The sequence below is a fragment of the Amblyomma maculatum genome, chromosome 8, assembly GCF_055883805.1.
Source record: "Amblyomma maculatum isolate TAMU_Amacu chromosome 8, ASM5588380v1, whole genome shotgun sequence".
Taxonomy (NCBI): Eukaryota; Metazoa; Arthropoda; class Arachnida; order Ixodida; family Ixodidae; genus Amblyomma; species Amblyomma maculatum.
In genome coordinates this window covers 101,371,267-101,389,059 of record NC_139351.1, presented here as the reverse complement: position 1 = coordinate 101,389,059, position 17,793 = coordinate 101,371,267, and the positions used below count along the sequence as shown (strand labels likewise).

At 47.4% G+C, this 17,793-nt stretch overlaps 2 protein-coding genes across 2 annotated transcripts in view; both read left to right on the top strand.

Moving 5' to 3' along the window:
* Positions 1 to 6,022, top strand: part of LOC146182003 (pancreatic triacylglycerol lipase-like) — a 28,985-nt gene extending 22,963 nt beyond the window's left edge. The window contains exons 7-9 of the mRNA XM_084575588.1: positions 3,789 to 3,903; positions 4,738 to 4,911; positions 5,650 to 6,022. Coding sequence (XP_084431714.1) covers positions 3,789 to 3,903; positions 4,738 to 4,911; positions 5,650 to 5,734 — 374 coding nt within the window. The 3' untranslated portion in view covers positions 5,735 to 6,022. The remainder of the gene's footprint in view (positions 1 to 3,788; positions 3,904 to 4,737; positions 4,912 to 5,649) is intronic.
* Positions 1 to 16,264, top strand: part of LOC146182002 (uncharacterized) — a 223,046-nt gene extending 206,782 nt beyond the window's left edge. The window contains exons 11-13 of the mRNA XM_084575881.1: positions 12,672 to 12,829; positions 14,647 to 15,750; positions 15,925 to 16,264. Coding sequence (XP_084432007.1) covers positions 12,672 to 12,829; positions 14,647 to 15,750; positions 15,925 to 16,264 — 1,602 coding nt within the window. The remainder of the gene's footprint in view (positions 1 to 12,671; positions 12,830 to 14,646; positions 15,751 to 15,924) is intronic.
* Positions 16,265 to 17,793: the final 1,529 nt, after the last annotated feature.

Sequence of the window (17,793 nt, the reverse complement as noted above, 5' to 3'; positions counted from 1 at the left end):
AGCTAGCTGGCGATACCCACCGCGACCGCCTCCTCGGAGCGTCTGCTAGCGACAGGGCCGGTGGTGCATTGTCGTCTGCAACTGTGCGCGGTCAGTTTATCGTGCTGTGAACGGTCCCGCAAGTCGTCAGACTTGCAGTACTTGCAAGGGAATGTAGTGTGCCATGCAACATGATGCCAGGGCGTGATACAAGACGTTCACTAAAAAAATGAGAAGGGTTCAACGCTGCTGAACCGAGAAAATGTCGCGGTAAGCTGTGCTTACATGTGTTTATATGGGTCGCACTCCCAACTCGCACCCCCCATACGTTTCGCGGTGTTTTAAAAATACTTTGGCTGAGTAATGAAATTTCATACTTTCACGATCTGTTCTAGGATGTTCATGGTTGCTCTGTGCTAAATTACGACATCATATGTGCCCTGCGAAATGAGAAAACTGCTTTGAAATCTTTCGGTTCCATGTATTCCTATGGGCGCTGACCCTACTTTTCACCCCCCAGTCGGCTCAGCATGGCGACAGTAGCGCCACCGCATCGTGTTTATGTCACAGATCGGTGTATGTCTATAGAACGGGTAGTCTTCAGCCGCCTCACGAATCATGTTCTTAATCTCCAAGACTTTAGCGAAGCTCAAATTGGTTTTCGACGTGGGTGTCCGATTTAGTGTGCGCACATACTTGGAGAGAAGTATTAGGGTTTCTGTGAGACAAAAAGAGGTATCAGCTCTAGTTACGTTGGACACAACAAAGGGGTATGATAGTGTAGACACATGTTTTTGCTCATGAACTAGCAGGTCTACAGTCTCCTGTGTACCTCTTCGCGTGGATGGGAGAGAGAGAGAGGGAATAAACTTTATTGATACAAAGTAATAAGGCGGGTGGTTCACCCAGGTCCAGGAAAACATTGGCGAATACGGCCCTCCAGGCCTGATCAATCAGCTGGCGCTGAAGGGGGCGTGCTGTGTGAGCCAGCTTCACCTCCCACTGCTCATGGCTAATTTTCTGTAAACCGTATGATATACGTTGTTCGGAGCAGTTCCAAACCATGTGAAGCATGTCGAACACCTCTCCGCGGGACGAACATGCATTTGTGGGGTATTGCGCGGGCCAAATGTTTTAGTGTCGGGCTGGGTTTGGTATATGTGCGGGCTTGTACGTTTCGCCATATAGTGGCTTCCTGACGGGGGAGATTTAATGGGATAAGTCAATCATTTTAGAACGAACGCAACTCAGTTCTTCGGTAATGTTTGAGCTAGATATAAGTTTCTTCAGGTTGTGTTCACTAATTCCCTATCGAAAATTTCCATTTCAATGAATTCTTTAATACAAGCTAACCACCGGCGGCCTGATACAATATTCTCAATCGACGACACTCTTCCAGGGAATGCTAGAACCTGTCAATGTAATGAATGGGCTTATGAAAAGTATCTGGAAAATTTTTTTCCCAACAATACTGCCGTTTTTACAGATTCTTCCCTGCAAAATGAAAATGCAGCCGTTAACATATACTCCCAGACTCTTAATTACAGACACATATTACAGAAGTTTGTTTTCCCTGGGTCCCTGGCAACTGTGACATGATACCTAATGAGACGGCTGATTTCTCAACATAGTCCATCCGTGGTGGACCTATTGTCTCGTTTGTCCTAAACAGAGTGCACTTAACTATAACATTCTTTCAAGGCTTCCAATATTTCCACTACCTGAGCCATGAGCCTCTCCTTGCTACAGCGGATTACCAGCAGCTAAAATTTCTTTGGAATGTACGATGTGCTAATGAGTTGGCAATGTGAGATGTCATTGACGTTCTTGCGTTGCAGAATACCGCGACTGAATCAATTTACGCCGTTCAGGGCTATCTATGACCAACCTTTGTGAATACAGTTCTCTCCGTAGAATTTAGTTGGAGATCATCCTCTCTCGTTTAGGGCTTCCTTTACATTGTTAAGGGATACGCTCTGAAACCAGTGTGCGATTCCATCCTCGACTATAATCACATTTATCTGCTAAAAAAAAAAAAAGAAAATAACTTCGCTTTTGCTCTTTTTTTTTCTTTTTTTTTGTGCCAGTTCTAGTGTAAGAGTCAGAATTATCCAAATACTCCACTCCTTGTCCACGAGCCTTTTGTATCTGCAATGCACCTTGGCAGATCCCCCACCGTGGTTATGTGCCGTTACGACTAAGGACGTCATCATAATCATGCAAAGAGGACTCCAGGCCGACGAAAGAATTCATTCTATATTGGGTGTTTCCACGTAAAATCAAACAAGCATAGTCAGTCGCCCTTACATATTCATTTCAAAATGTTATATACTGTTCCCTGATGCCTGGAAAGAAGACAACTGCAATTGGGTTTGGTGCCAAAATTTATATCGAGGCATAGGGAAATAATAATGACGAAGAGGTAGAGTGCCGCGCTTATCTTCTTTTCTGTTTCGGTGAACCTTCGTTATGAATTACACAAATTACACTTCCTTTTCGCACGCATGCATTTTCTTCTTGCTCAAAAACCTGCCGAAATTTCAGAGCGAAAAGCTCTACTTCTCCATGGGCTCACTCGCCCCGTTCAATCGATGAAATACCATGTGACTAGGATCCGTAGATGAGGTGCGCGCAGGACCGAGTGCTTCAGCTCTTCGGCGGCAGCGTCAGGCCGCGTCTGATCATCCGGCACAGCTTTTCACTGCGTGTATTTAGGTTGAGAATAGTTAAACCTCAATAATTTGACTCAAATTGCAGTTTATGATTATCATGGTTTCACTTCAGTAATGCATGAGCAGCTAAAAACGTGTTGTTTCATTTCACCCTGCAGGCTGGAAAGCTCCAGGGATTGTTCATTTGTAGTGCTGCATTGAAAATTTGGAAAAAAATACTTCCATGCACTGTTGCTTAACTTTAAGTTTCTAAGCTCCGTCATTTTGATTTGGGGCGAAAGCAGTTACACGGAGCACACAGGCTGGCGATAGAGGTAGCCCCGAAAAAAAAATACAAGAGAACGTAGATGGGCGGAGGCAGAAGGTAAAAAAATAGGAGGAGAAATGAGGGGATATTGTTAAAGGTATATCCCATTTCAATTAAAAAGCCTGGGTTGGCAGCTGCTTACATTTGGCCTGGTCTCTTGAAGTTACATAATTTTCCGGCCGTGCAGAATGCCCGACCATGTGGCCTGCCAAATACCAGGGCCATGCCTGTGATCGTTTCCTCACAACGCTGACAACGCCGGACGTTCCCAGAACGGGGCCGTTAACGCTAGCGTTAAAAAAAAAAAAAAAAAAAAAAAAAAAAAAAAAAAAAGTATATTACCATGCGTGCATGCTACTGAAGTGTGAAAACTTCCTGTTCCCCAAACGTTGTGCAATAACACTTCGTGCTCTTGTATCTCATTGTAGTGCGCGCATCCATCTAGGTGCTGTCCTAAGGTACGTTTCAATGCAAAACTCTCTCAACAAATTTGAATATGCCAAAGACACTCTTACGCTAGAGGAAATAACTTCCTCGGGCGTGCAAAACCGCCGCCGCGTGGCGTCAGCGTCGTGAAAATAGCCAATAGGCTTGAGGGGTGTAGTACTTAAGCCGATGGGTACGTGGCTCCGGGGATCTCACTCCTCCTACATAGGAGAAGGATCCTGAAATCACTAGTTAATCTCTGGGGTCCAGTCGGGACTTATCGTCAGCTTATGCACGCAGAGGCGATACTTTCCCTATTGATCTTAGTAACCGGTAACAGCGCAGTCAGATATTTAGATGCAGGAAGAATAAGTTAATAACGTTAGGCTTAATTTTTATTTCAGTGTACCACTTTCACGTCGTTGTGTACATGGGATCGGTATCGTCTCCCGTTGCTGGGAAGCTGACCCTGCAGCTGAAGGGGGAACTGGGAGAAGCAGACTTCAAGCTAAGTGCCAAGTAAGACATCGGTATTTGAGTGCCGGTATAGTACAAAATATCTTAAAACGCAATCTTATATTGCTATAACAATAGCCTCCATCGACCACCTAACCTGCGCTAACACACGACCGTTTAATTGCTCCAGGCGGTGCTTGCAATGATGGCTAACTAAAAATACTTGCATTTTCCTTTGTCTCACCTTGTTTTGTATCTAGCCTCATTTATTTACACTCAGAAAAACATCATTGCATGCCTTTGTTCTCTTCCACGCGCGATTATGCGACTGTTCATGGATACGGTGGTGTTTGTACAGCAGTAAGCACGCACTTACTGGCAACAAATACGATTTAAAAAGTTCCCGCCACGTCATTTAAACTCGTGACAGCACAATAAAAATGACACCGTCATATGAGCTCGTACACAAAAAGATGCTTGACGTACTACGGTTTACTTGTGAAAATGGCCGATGACGGTAAAAGTTGTTATTTCACTTCGGAGCCTTTTCTACCTTATAAAAAATCCGTTTTAAGCGAAGGTCGACCTTTGTTTTTAAAAGGCGCAAATCAATTGATGCATGCCAAGTTCACATGTGGAGTCAGTACTGCAGGGTGCACTGGTTGGCAAGTAGTTGTAGCACCATGGCAGCTTAGCGTTTTGGAAATGCAGCATGCAGATATTCAAATTACCCAAACGAAGGGAGAACCACACAAGGGCTCTTCCGATGTCCAATATAATGTCAACAGCTGGAGGTTCTACTATTCATGCTGCTGACTGTTCTCCGAGGCAACTCTAATTTTTCTAATCTGGTGGCTGGCGGCTGAAAACTTCGAATACCTGTAACCTAATGTGCAGGAATGAATACTTGAACTCTGGCTCCTGGAGAAGGTACCTGTCCACGACAGAGACGAGACTCGGCAGCATACTGGAGGGCACGCTGAACTTTCTGGCCGCAGAAAAAGATGCGACCAGCGAAGTGGTCGTAGAAAGAGTCGAAATATCTCTGATGAACGACGTGAACGTCGCAAGGTGCGCCGCAATTTCTGTTTATCTTGCTGTCTTTGCTACACTGACCTTTGTCTTGTGCGCGCTGTTCTTTCTAGTATGCTGTACCAACTAGCTTAAATGTCGCCTAGACTTCAGAAATCAAACAGGGGGGAGGGGGGGGATATTGATGTTGGCATGTGGGTTTAGCTTGCAGTTTTAAAGACGAACATGGGGTATGTGAGGCACCGAAGTGCAAGCCTTAATTTCGGCTACCTGAGATTGTTTATTCCGCACCGACATCGCATATGACATGGATTGACTTTTGCGTTTCACTACCATCTAACTGCGGCCACCGCGACTGAGATGCAATCCCGCATTCTTGCGGTCAGCACCCGCCGTGTATTGATTCGCTAGTACTGCAGCCTTACATTCGGGATACCTAAGCATACCATGTCAGCAGCAGGGAGCGGTACGAACGCGTAGTGAGGTGTCGCCGTAATCGATTGCGATAAGTCTCCCAGGGCACTTTTTAAGATTATTTGTAAATTATAGCGCCCATAAAGATCTTTTATAAATTACATTCGAGTATTCACAAAGACCAACTCTACAGATTTGTTGCATTAGATTATTACCATCAATGTCGCTCAGCGCCCCTTTAAAACCCTGCAATAGCGCGGCTCGAAAATGCCATTGAACATTACTTGCCAAAGAGCACTTAGTGAGGTGGCGCGCGTTTTGCAACTTATTCTGACCTGATATCTGCTTTTTTTTTTCCTTCAGGCACAGGAAGACGACAAAAATACTGATGACTCCAACGGAACAAAATGGACCTCAGATAACGCTATCCAGATGCGAGAATCAGTGAAAAACCACTCGCTAGCTGTACCAGTTGCACCAGCATTATGGATAGTCTAAGCCTATAGCGCTAATAAATAATACGTCTATGTGAAAATTCCATTTGACATTTCGGCCTCGTTAGATGCTGCGTAAAACAAGCGCACAGGTTCACTGTTTCAGACGCGAAGTTGGACATGTGCACAACACTGATTAAAGGTCTTTTGCAAGGACTCCATTTCTTTTCTAAAGCACATCATTTCGCTCAGGAAACATCTTCCCGTACGTACGCATACTTACATTTTTTATCTGTGCTCCTATGCTGAACTTCATTGCTATCATGCGCTAAGTATTCCGAATAAAATACGCATCTATATGTAATCGTTCATTTGCTTATTGTAGAAAGAAAGGGGCAGCGAGGCCGTCCTTCCTCTCCCTTCGGATTCTCCATAGGTCTTGTAGGACAGCCTTTTGCTGAACTCATGTGGCTGCGGCAGCTATTTGATCGCCACAAGGGCAAAATTAGTGAACACGTACGGCCAACAGAAAGAACTCGCCGACTGTTGCCGTGCACTACAGCTCTTATGCAACGCGACATACTGCGACAGTTTCCGTTTTCCACCGCTGGGTACAGTGTCGCCCTATGGCACAAAACTCCGGACCAATGACATTACAGAACGCTTTCATCGTACTTGTTTAGATACACTGTTCACTTACATTCGCCCTGATTACATAAACTGGGATTATTCGACCCTGTTCGTCACATTTGCTTACAACCGTTCAACTCGCCGCAAACAGTCTCTCCATTTTTTCGCGTATGGTTACCCTCCAACCTTCGCCCTGTAAGCATCCTTTCTCTCAGCGCCAACACTTTCCGCAGCGCCCTCCCACGAACTGTTCGCTTCTCGTGTCGTTCATTGCAGCGAGCTTGCGCGCTTTTTATAACCGAAGCCAGCCAAGCCTCCCGGAAAGCAGATAAAACTCGACACACCACTCAGGGCCTTTGCCCTGGTGATGAAGTACCGCTATGGACACTCACGCGCACCCTGAGATTGTTTGCAAAAATTCCTCAGCCATGTTATTGACCTGTAGATGGTCTTGTAACAAATGTTCCAGATTAACTATCGCATCGTGCCTGCACCTTCTGCCCGGGACCGTCGCTGTGGTGGCACCGAGATAGTGCACGTGTCGCGTTTGAAACTTTTTACCCGTATCCCTACATTTGTCTAACCTGCAACCATGGATGGTCGCTTTCTTTCGGGAGAGGGAAAGTGGCGAACCTCATCTTTATCTGTAACTATTCATCTTCTTTATAGAACACGGCCGAAGCTTGGCCAGCCGTTTCTCTGTGAGAACAAAGCTAACCTATTGCACTTATTATAAAATTAAAAATCGATATCAACGCCAGTAACGCTCATTCTGCGAAACCGCATATTTCGCCTCTGACAGCAATGTCGAAGCGAGGAAAACAGAGATGAGAGAGCATGCGCTCGCGATCGCGTGCCACATGTCGGCAGTGAAGAAGAACGTTCGCCGCCGGCTTGCAGTTCCTGGCATAGCTACGCACTTCTGTTCTGCTAGCAGTCAGCCCGTCAAACTTTGACGTAAGTCTCGGCGACGTAGCACCGCGTTTTCGCAGTACTTAGCACTGAAATATAGAGCCCGCCGGGGTCCAGTCTACCTTGTACAAATTTTTGCATGCCGTGGTTGCTCTGTGCGCGTCTCAATTGAGCCGCTATACCATTTGGGCTCAAGCAGAGCGGTTGACAGGTGCGATAATATCACCCATAAAAGATGACATTTCGGGGCGGCTCGTTTGGCTACTCCAGAGGGCCGAGCTTAAATTACTGTCCGCTCGCTCCGGAGTTACGCGTGTTTATGGCACTCTATTGCGACAAACATTGGAGATAGCGCACATCTATAGTCACGACGCCATTTGATACAGAGAGGGGGGGGGGGGGGGATTTTGTAAAGGCGACGTAGCAGAGGTCTCCAATTAATTTCGGCTAATCTGGATTTCTGTAACGTGCACTGACTTAGCACTGCAGTACACGTTCTCCTTGCGTTTTCTCTCCGTCGAAACGCGGCCGCTGCGGCTGCTATCAAACTGTTTCCTGGCTCAGTGGTCGTGCGCCCTACGCCGAGCAATGAGGAATACGGAAAGTTATGCCGTTCTAGTATTACGACCTCGGCGATAATAACGGCAAAGGCCGAGTAGTTGTGGACATTTGTCCAGGTGCTTCTCCATGCCTCGTAAATTTTGCGCTGAAAATATGCGTTCGTACACTGTAGTTCCTGTTTGACAGGAGAGCCTTACAGTATCCCACTGCTTGTAACGGTGCTGTAGCTAGTTGGGCAGAGAATTAATCTCTTACATTCACTCAGGCAGCGTACAGAAAGCACCATCTTCGAAGGGCGCAGCATACTTGATTTGGGCTGACTAAATGACATAAAAAAGCCTAGTCAGAACAGTCAACAATAGAAAAGTAGATAATGACGGTAGCGCGGAAAGGTAAAAAGGTGAAATGTCAATATTACTAGGATGTTGACGAGGATGTGAAGCGAGTTAATAAGCTGGTGGCTGGAATCAAGGAGAGGAAACGGACTCGCAATCAGAGGAGATGAGGCTAAACAATTTTGACAATTTGTCAACATACGATGTACCTGCAGCTGGTACACGACAAAGTCAACCAACGATTGGTTTCAGAGGTATTTGCTTTTACAGTGAATGTAAATCGGTGAAATGGTGATTTTTGGCGCAGGCACATCGTGAGAGTCACTAGTCCACAGTACAACGAATAGAATGACAAGTTGAAAGTATTTCATGGTGACCTTGTGATTGTCTTTTCGCGGTGCTGCCACGATGGAATATCATGCAGTGTACATGCATACTTCAAATGCAAGCGATTGCGGGCTCCTTCTCGAAAGATTATTGATCCAAAATATAAACGCAGTTTCTCTGTCCTGCCGCGATACTTGGTGCAGCTTGCCTCATCGAGGTATCTTCGTTCTGGTTGCACTGAGCTGGCCGAGAGTCGTTGTCATGGTAATAGCAGTCGGCCAGCTCCGTGGATCTAAAAGTCAAGGTGACGTTGGCAAGGACTTCGCCAAAGGGACCACCAAGCAAGCTCACGAAATCAAGACATGGAAAAGCGAAAGTGAGTCCTCGTCATCCTCCAGCTTCTCTGGTGACGCCTCACCGCTACCGAAGCCGTATCGCTACGAGCAGTTCGAGTTCCGCAGCGAGAAGCCTCGGTGGCGCCGCTACGCCAGGTGCGTCCTCGTCATCACCGGTACCGCAGTCCTTATCTGCCTCAGCATTCCCGCCTACATTCGGTGAGTGTATATATAGGACGCAGCTGAGCCTTTACCTCCTGTAATAATACAAGAAAAAAAAATTGCCGACGATTACGTTACTTCCTAATGCGCAAGTTGTTGTTGTTGTGGCTGTAGGAAGAAGGAAAAGAAAATGCACGGGCCTGCTACTGGCTCTGTAGCTGGGCCACCTCCGCTGCCTCGTGCAGATAGAGGAGAATAGAGAAAGGAAAGCAAGAGGGAAAGAAAGACGCGCGCCGCAACAACAGCCGTCGTCCACCACCAGCGTGTGCAATGACGGCCTACAACAGATAAAAATTCGGTGCCAGGCCGGCCCCCACCGCTAGCAGCGGTGACCCACCTGCACCAGCCCCATCAGGGCAGAGCAATTTGAGCGCAGCTCATCAGCTGTTTCGCCTTTTTTTGTTAGATTGAGGCAAAGATTTCAAGCAAGACATGTATGTGCAATTACAGATAACTTTTTATTTTTCACATATTCCTTCAAGAAACACTCCACTAATAGTTCTCGACTGTCATGAAGGAAGCTTTGTGGTCAGAGAAATGAAGAGAACAATTAAGTTATCGGGAGGTTGCGGGAGGCAGTGTGTGGGCCCATAGGAACGTTGCGCGGCGAAGAGATAGCAGCGACTGACTGATGCTGCTGACGACGCTAGCAAGTCAAGACAACGTGGCTCTGCGTGTCGGCTTAGGATGCACGCACCGTGATCCGCTGATAGCGAGCCGGCGCTTCGGCAACCGCAGATTGATTGATTGATTTATAGGAAGGGAAAGACGCGGTAACTGTCTCACTTGTTTTCTGTGAACACCTCCACCGCGCCGTAAGGGAAGGGAGGAAGGTGGGAGTGAAAGTGGAAAGAGAGGAAGAGGAGCCGTAGTGGACGGCTACGTAGTAATTTCGACCACCTGGGGACCTTTAACGTGCGCTGACATCGCACAGCACACGGACGCCTCTTCGTTCCGCCTTCACTTTCGCTGGTATTCATTTAGTTAATAATGATAATGAGAGCAAATGTGATACACCGTGTGTACCAGCACTTATACTCTGTTCAGCCTCTCGTGTAATCATGCTTCTTGGGAAGGTTCAAAACGTGCCTTCTTCTCAGACACTACATCGGATGTCAGCAACCCACGTGCCAGAGCTGGATCCAGGAGATGTCCGAATCCATCGATGCATCCAAGAAGCCTTGCGACGACTTTTACGAATACGTGTGCGGGCACTACTCGAGCGCAGCGGTGAGCATGCTGCCGACCTCTCGTGCACGAGGGAAATCGCTCATCGTCGGAAACATTTACTTTCACCGAGAACAAAACGTCCCTTCCAACGATCTCCATGTCTTATATTGTCGCTGCCTCCATGCCCCCATAAATTTCTTCCGCCTCCCCTTCTAACCACCCCTCCCCAATCACCTTTCTGATGCCCCCGTTACGCTTTAGTCTATATGAAACATCTAACCGGACCATCGCTCCTTTCTTCTAAGCGTTGCAATTCCAGCCCACGTTCATTCTTCCCAACAGGAGGACGGAATGACATAAGGCGCAAACACCTGTGTAATGTGTAATTTTGGTTTGCTGTGCTTTCTGAGTAGAGCATAGGTTTCGTAAATGATCAACTGGCTGCTGTGTCAGCATGTTAATTCCTTCTTTAGCTTGGAGTTCCTGTGCTGTTCCAATGAACCACGCCGACTTTTGTCTGCCCCTATTATTTTCCTCCTGTAGTTTACTGGACTGTCCTGTAAGCATTTTTCTTTGCCTTCAAGATTCCTCATGGGCAATTACCGTCAGGGCCTATTATGCAGTATCCTTTTGACGACTGATGTGTTGCTATTGGCAAAAACAATTCTTGAAACAAATGGAGCATTAGGGAATAATATATCGCCACCTGTTCGCAGAGAAATTAAGCGCTGCTCGTACCGCACCATACATTTATCAATGGGAGGAACACGTCCAGGTACCTCTGACGTGCAGTACATGACCGGTGATTTCCTGTCCTTATTGAACACCAGCAAATGATATTAGAGAGTTTTAGCTTACCGTGATCTGCGATCCGCTACCGTGATCCATCACCGCGCGTTCCACTGCGCATGCCCAGATCCCATCGACGCCGATAGATGGCGGCACATACCTGATGTTGGCACATAGACCTGCCGGGTCTGGACCAATCAGCTTGTGCGCCCCGCCAACGCACGGTAGCGGGTCACGGTGGCGGATCGCGGATCACGGTAAGCTAAATCTCTCTGTTAGCTGTTACAGTCCTTTCGGAACATTGAGTTTCCACCAGCCTAAGAGAGTGCTGCATGCTCTTGCAGCACACCGTCTTTCCCAATGCCTTCCTGCGACTACAACTCCGCGTCATCCTTGCCTTTTACAAGAGGGTCATCATCCATGACGTGGACGCGATGCGCGGCGAAGAAGGCGAAGACAGCGCACGCTTCAAGGCCATCTACATGTCACAGCGATGCCTTCACGAGACATACAATAGCGTCGATCGACTCGGTACGTGTACTGGCCGAGATCGTGCCATGTCGTAGCTCAGCTTGAAAGTAATATAGTAATATAGAGATGATCACTGTGAAAGAACGAGACTCCGCTGAGGATAGCATTTGGCTCAGGAATACCAGAAAGTTGGCCTGAAATCAAACTACCTTTCTGCCAACATAAAAAGAACACAATTGTCGTTACGCTTAGTGTTCTTCGATAGAATACTGCTGCGCTTGTCCAAGCACTATTTCAACGTAACGCTAAAGCTGATAGATGCAACAAGCGAGCAGTTGTTTAAAGAAGCTTTAGAGGACAGAGTGCTACAGGCTTAACTGAGCGCTATTGAAAAACATGTGAATGCCTGGCATTCATGTATAGAACACCGTGTCCTCGACCACATGAAACGGAAGTGCCGTTATGCTCGCGTCGACAGGACACGCCTACACGGAAATTGCGGTATTGAGAAATAGTTTCCCTCAGAAACCCCAATGAACATTTTCGTAGGGTTCCCTGAAGTTAAACCAATGGGGTATATTTACAGGCTGTAGTAACTACGAAAGTTAAAGGACGCTCATAACCAGCGAACGATTAGCTCCAGAACTTGGTTTTCGTTAATGTTGGCTTTTCGAATGAGCGAAGTATGTACTAACAATTGAATTTCTAAGAAGAGCATCATAAAGCTTGGGTGAAGAAATGCAGAAATGTATTTCAATGTAAGGTTTTGTGAAAAATTAGACTACTGGGGCGAAGGTATCCTGCAGGAAGCCTTCATTACTGTCAGGTGAACATTTCTAGTCAAGAAGTGCCCACAAAGTTTCGGTTCCGTCTTTTCTAATTCGGAACCAAGCGTAGAGGCCTCGTAATTAACTAAATTATTTCCTCTCATGCTGTTGTAACTGCCAGACGGTGGTCATCACGTCCAAAGAAACTGTAGGCAATGTAAGGCGCAAGAAATCAGCGGTACAAGAGCTTCTTTTTCGCCTTTATTCAGAGAGCGCAGCTACGGATCATTTTTCTGTGCAGACAGCCTAAAGGACTTCCTGGCCGGCTACAACCTGTCGTGGCCTCCTAACAAAGAGAAGCTACCTGCCTCATTGTTTGACACGCTCGTAGAGCTGAGTTTGAAGAGGGACGTGAACGTGTTCTTCCACTTGCAACCGGACAAGAACTTCAACAAGCCCGGCTTCTACCTGCTGCACTGGGACCTGAACCTTGAGGCTATCGTCACTTGGTCAGTGCTACGATCTCTACTCACAAATGAAGGCGAGCTGGAAGACGCGTTCGTCAGGTCGGCCACATTCTTAGCTGGAAGGTAAGCCGGAAGGAATCCCTTCGGGCGGGATGACAAGCTTAATGATTACGCATATTTCAATCTAATCATTCGATAATATGTTGCGAATTGCACTTGGATAACTTTGACCTGCCACTGCGATTAATTATACGCCTGTTGTAACCCCGTCGAATCATCGTGGTTTCGCGTTCTTTGGTTTATCCCATGCGTTTAATCATTTAATTTCTTCCTCTGTGTGATGCCTCCCTCCCTCTTAAAAAGAATGCAAGGTATTTCCTAATTAAGGTCACGAATTGACAGCGTCGTTAGTCCTTGGTGTCGGTTTCAACAGCGTCCTTTGCTTAGTGAGTTGTATAGTAAGGGGACCGAACTGGTTGGGGGATAGGGAATTACGGGGTGACAATAAGCACTCACTGAATGCTGCGATGAAAGGGCGGACGGTGCAGTAATCACTCTGAGCATGCGCATCGATATTCCCCTGTCTCCCTAATTAATAGGATCCCCGTACTCTTAAACTCTAATTACCGGCGATTTAGAATAGCGGAACCCTATCGGTTCAGGGAATAGGACAATAGCAGGGCGCGAGTGTGTATGCCCAGAATTAAAGCCACACCATTCGCACATTCAGGGCAGCAGTCCGCGCGTGTGCGCTGTCGTCCTGAAATAGTCCTGTGTCCTTAAAGGCCAATTCAAACGAATTCTTACCTCACTCAAAATGGCTGTAAATCTTTTCGATACGTCACGAAAGCTGCCGCGACCAAATGCTAGGCTTGTATGAAGACTTGCAGCATAGATATTGGAGTTTTAAGAGATCTAGCTATCACAGACGACGCGTCCCCCTGGCGGCGTGTCGCACAATTAGGCAGCTCATCGGGTATGACGGGGTTAGCGGTTAGCGACCGGGGTTAGAGGCATGTGTGCTGTTTAGTCTGCCACATCGGCTTCGCGTAACCGCGGTTGACGCTGCTCGTACACAGAACATGCAGTAGACGACGCGGCGTCACTGTTATGTCGTCCCCGGCTACGCCGGTGGCCAGATCTGCAAGCTGTTCACGAAGAAACAAAAATACTAGTTTAAAAATATCTGCAGCTCCGGTGGAGATGAAACTTTCAGGTTTAGTGGGTCGGCACGTCGAGAATGAGATTCGATAAATAGTTTATAATAAAAAAATAGTGTCATGACCATTTTAAAGTCACATTTCCTGCAATCCTGAAGCTTCCCGCATTTTAGCAACACGAGAAACGGTTTCGAAATGATTTTTACGCAGTGAACCATGACAATTTACAGACCGCTACAGCGGCGGCCTGGCAAATGATGACTCAAGTACGTCCGGTTCTACGGCACTTCTGGCGACCTGTAATGGCCGCCCCTTTTTCGCTTTGTTTCGCCAACGTTGGTTTTAGAAGCCAGAATTTTACCTACCCATTTCAAAAGTGGCACTCATATTTTGTTTTTAGCACTCCCTCTTGGTGTACTACAAGAAAACGGTCTTCTTTAGCAGATGAAAATTTCGTCGCAGTACCCCCTATCGGCAGTACCACCTATTCTAAATTTCGCTATTATCTTCGAGGCTGATAGCCGTGAAATAATTCAGTGTGGGATTTAAGAAAAGCTGTGTTCCGATAGCCAACGCCTTACATAAGAATACAAAGGATACGACAATCGCTATTTTTCCAGTCTTATTATTCCCTTGCAGACACTGCGAGCTTGTAGGGCCCCTTGAATGTTCCTTAAAGGTCGTCAGGAACGCGGCTTTATGTACGCAGCTTACAGAAGCTAGAACTGCGGAAATTGCACAAGGTGACCGTTTTTCTTCTCTCTCTCTCTTTACACCAAGCCCACCGGATCCTCGGTTGATAGGCCGTGTCATCGATCTGGACAACCGATTCCTCACTATCGCAGCGCTGCCCCTTCTGGCCTTGAGAACTGAGTTGACTCTGGACTACGTCAAGATCTCTGATGCGCACTCCATCATGGCTCCGAATTTGACGGTCGACAATTTGCTCCATGCCGTCAACCGCCTGCTTCCAACCGATCAACAGCTCACAGCAGAAGACCAGATGATCGTCAAAAACAAGTTCTTCATACCGTTTGTAGCAGACCTCCTCGTCGGCGAACATTCCGGATCGGAGACCGTTTCCGGCTATGTGGCCTTCCTCGTCGCCTTGCATCTGGCGGTGCCCATGTCACCGAGGTACTTGGCAAACATCATGCCGGGAGAAAACGAATTCGCTGCCACCATACTCAGTATGGTGTCGTGTGTACTAGTGCCCAACCAGCTGCTTTCCTACGCCATGGTGGACCTGTTCAACGGGTGGTTTCTCGAGGACGGAAAACTGGCTGCCATACGCAACATGTCCGCAGCTCTCTGGAACGCTGCGGAATCGATCATCGCTAATCTCACTTGGGTGGATGAGGAGACGCGCGCCAGTGGTGTTAAGCGCATCCGGAGACTCGGACGTGTGGTGGGCCACCCTTTCAACCTGTCCACAGCGGAAGGGCTCCGCGAGCACTACGCTTTCCTGCCGAGGCTACCGGCCAGCTACGCGTCAATGTTCACCACCGTCCACGACGCCTATGCGGAGCGACGCCTTGCCCTCATCAAAGCAACGAGCCCTGTGTTGAGGGGGGAAGACCCCGAGCAGCCGATGATCTTGGTGAATGCATTTTACCTGCCCATTTACCACTGGGTCTTCATCATGGATGCCATCATGTTCGCCCCCTTCTACGAGCTCTCGGTGCCATTGCCGGTCAACTACGGCGCGCTGGGCCACGTGGTGGGCCATGAAGTTACGCACGGCTTCGACCCCGTTCTCGGTGTCTTTAATGAATCCGGCCAAAGGGGTGACTGGTGGAGCGCGACATCTCGGAAGGAGTTCGACAATCGCATTATGTGTCTGCGACAGCTTTACAACCAAGCTGCCTGGACAGCCGGCCGCAGGTAATTCGAACGCTCTGTGGAGTCCATAGAGTCGGTCATTCAGTGTGTCGAATACCTCCAGCACGTACACAACCTCCAACTCGAGCCTCCAAACAGTTCTAACAGGCAACCTCTACAACACAATAGCCTCCAACACGAGCCGTTTCCTTACACTGGTCTTTACGTTTTTCACAGGTACGGTGACACCGCCCTGTCGGAGAACTTCGCCGACTGCGGTGGCATGGCGAAGACCTTGCGAGCTTTCCGCAGCCTTGGTCCGCAGCCCCCCGTCACGCTGGGCACGCACCACTTCACGGCTGAGCAGGCCTTCTTTGTGAGCAGCTGCTTCAAGTGGTGTGACAAGACGTCCGGTCAGCCATCCGCGGCCGGGATTATGGACGAGATGGCCATGATATACTCGCCTATGCGCATGCGCTGCAATATGCCCTTGATGAACACCCCCCTGTTCTCTGAGGCATTCAGCTGCGCGCAGGACGCTGTCATGAATCCAACGCAGCGTTGTGAGCTCTTCTGAACGCCGCGATGGTTTTTGCCCGTAGACCCAAGGCCTTTGCACCGTTATATATTTTGCATGCACTAAGGTTATTTTTCGCATAATGTTCCACACATCAGATTTGAAATCAGCCGCAACATTTTAATCCTTATTTTGTAATATTCAGTTTTTCAGGCGTCATAGAGGCTGCATAAGGGTAGCCGTTCTATTTAGAAAAATCAGTGCGCTGCTTGCGTTAAAACAGACGCTGCGAACTGTACAAAGGTGCTAGAAGACCGCTTGACCAATACTCACCGTCGCGGACTTGTACACAGAGCATAATAGTTAGCTAAAACTAATGGGTAATATGCCAATGTAACCTTCCTAACACAGTATGTCGTGCATGAACGTCGTCTCATTTCGCCGCGTCGCTTTCGTTAAGGACGGGAGTGAAGATAACACACTCTTGCCGTTTTGACCGAAGCAGTTTATGTATAATGCTGCGCCGTATTCTGTTCTTTCATTGCGTCAATGCACCGTCGAATTGACTAGCGATGACTAGCGATGACTAGCGATTTTAGCCTCTACGACTTCTTATGTACACGAAGCAGGGGGCGTTCTTTTGCATGAACAGAGCAGATGCTTGATCACAACGGCAACCTTAATTGGCCAGTGTTCTGGTTCCACCTGGTTGGTGAAATATGACTCCGCACCACAGTGCACTTCGTCGTCCTCTCCATCGAGAGCTTCCAAGCATAGCAAAGCCTAGGCCACTGATTTGGGCAGACCTAAACAAAGGCGCAGAGATCGTCGTTCCAAAACAAACAGGGGTTCAAGCTTGTACCTTGGGCACTCAGAAAAGAGAATGGAGCCGAATTCAAGTATTGGTCGTACGTAGGTCTTTAAAGCAAGAGCAGAATGTACCGACGCATATCATATTTCTAATAGCTGATTATTATCAACCGGCCAAAGGCACGTTCATCATTAAGCACAAGGCTTCTAATTTCAGGCCTCCAGTCTAACTGTGAGTCGTATAATATACCCAAATATTCAACAGAATCAACCTGCGGGATTAGGACAGAATGATAAGACAAGGAAATGTTAACGGGGGTAGTCTGTGGGAATAATAATACGGCACATTTGTTTACATTTAAAGTTAGCCTTAGGCTGTCCAGCCAGACCTCCAGGGCGTTAGGTAATCTTGCAACCAATGATATAGGTTGTGTATATTTGTGGCAGAAGCAAAAAAGGCAATATCGTCTGCATACACAAACTTTGACGGCCGGGTGAATAGGAATGTCACGTATTAGTATATTGAACAATAGCGGCGACAGCACTGCTCCTTGGGGTACACCTCTTGACTGGGTGTAAGTGTTGGAATTTATTGCATCCTTTGGGCAGAAGAATGATCTATCCTTTAAAAATTTCCTAATCCACGCAAAGATGTATAACGGATGATGTAAACCAGCTAGTTTATGAAGCAAAATTCTATATTCTAAGTTTTCGTACGCCTTGGCAATATCTAAAGTAACTAGAACTGAAACCTCTTTTTGCCTCATGGCAACCCTAAT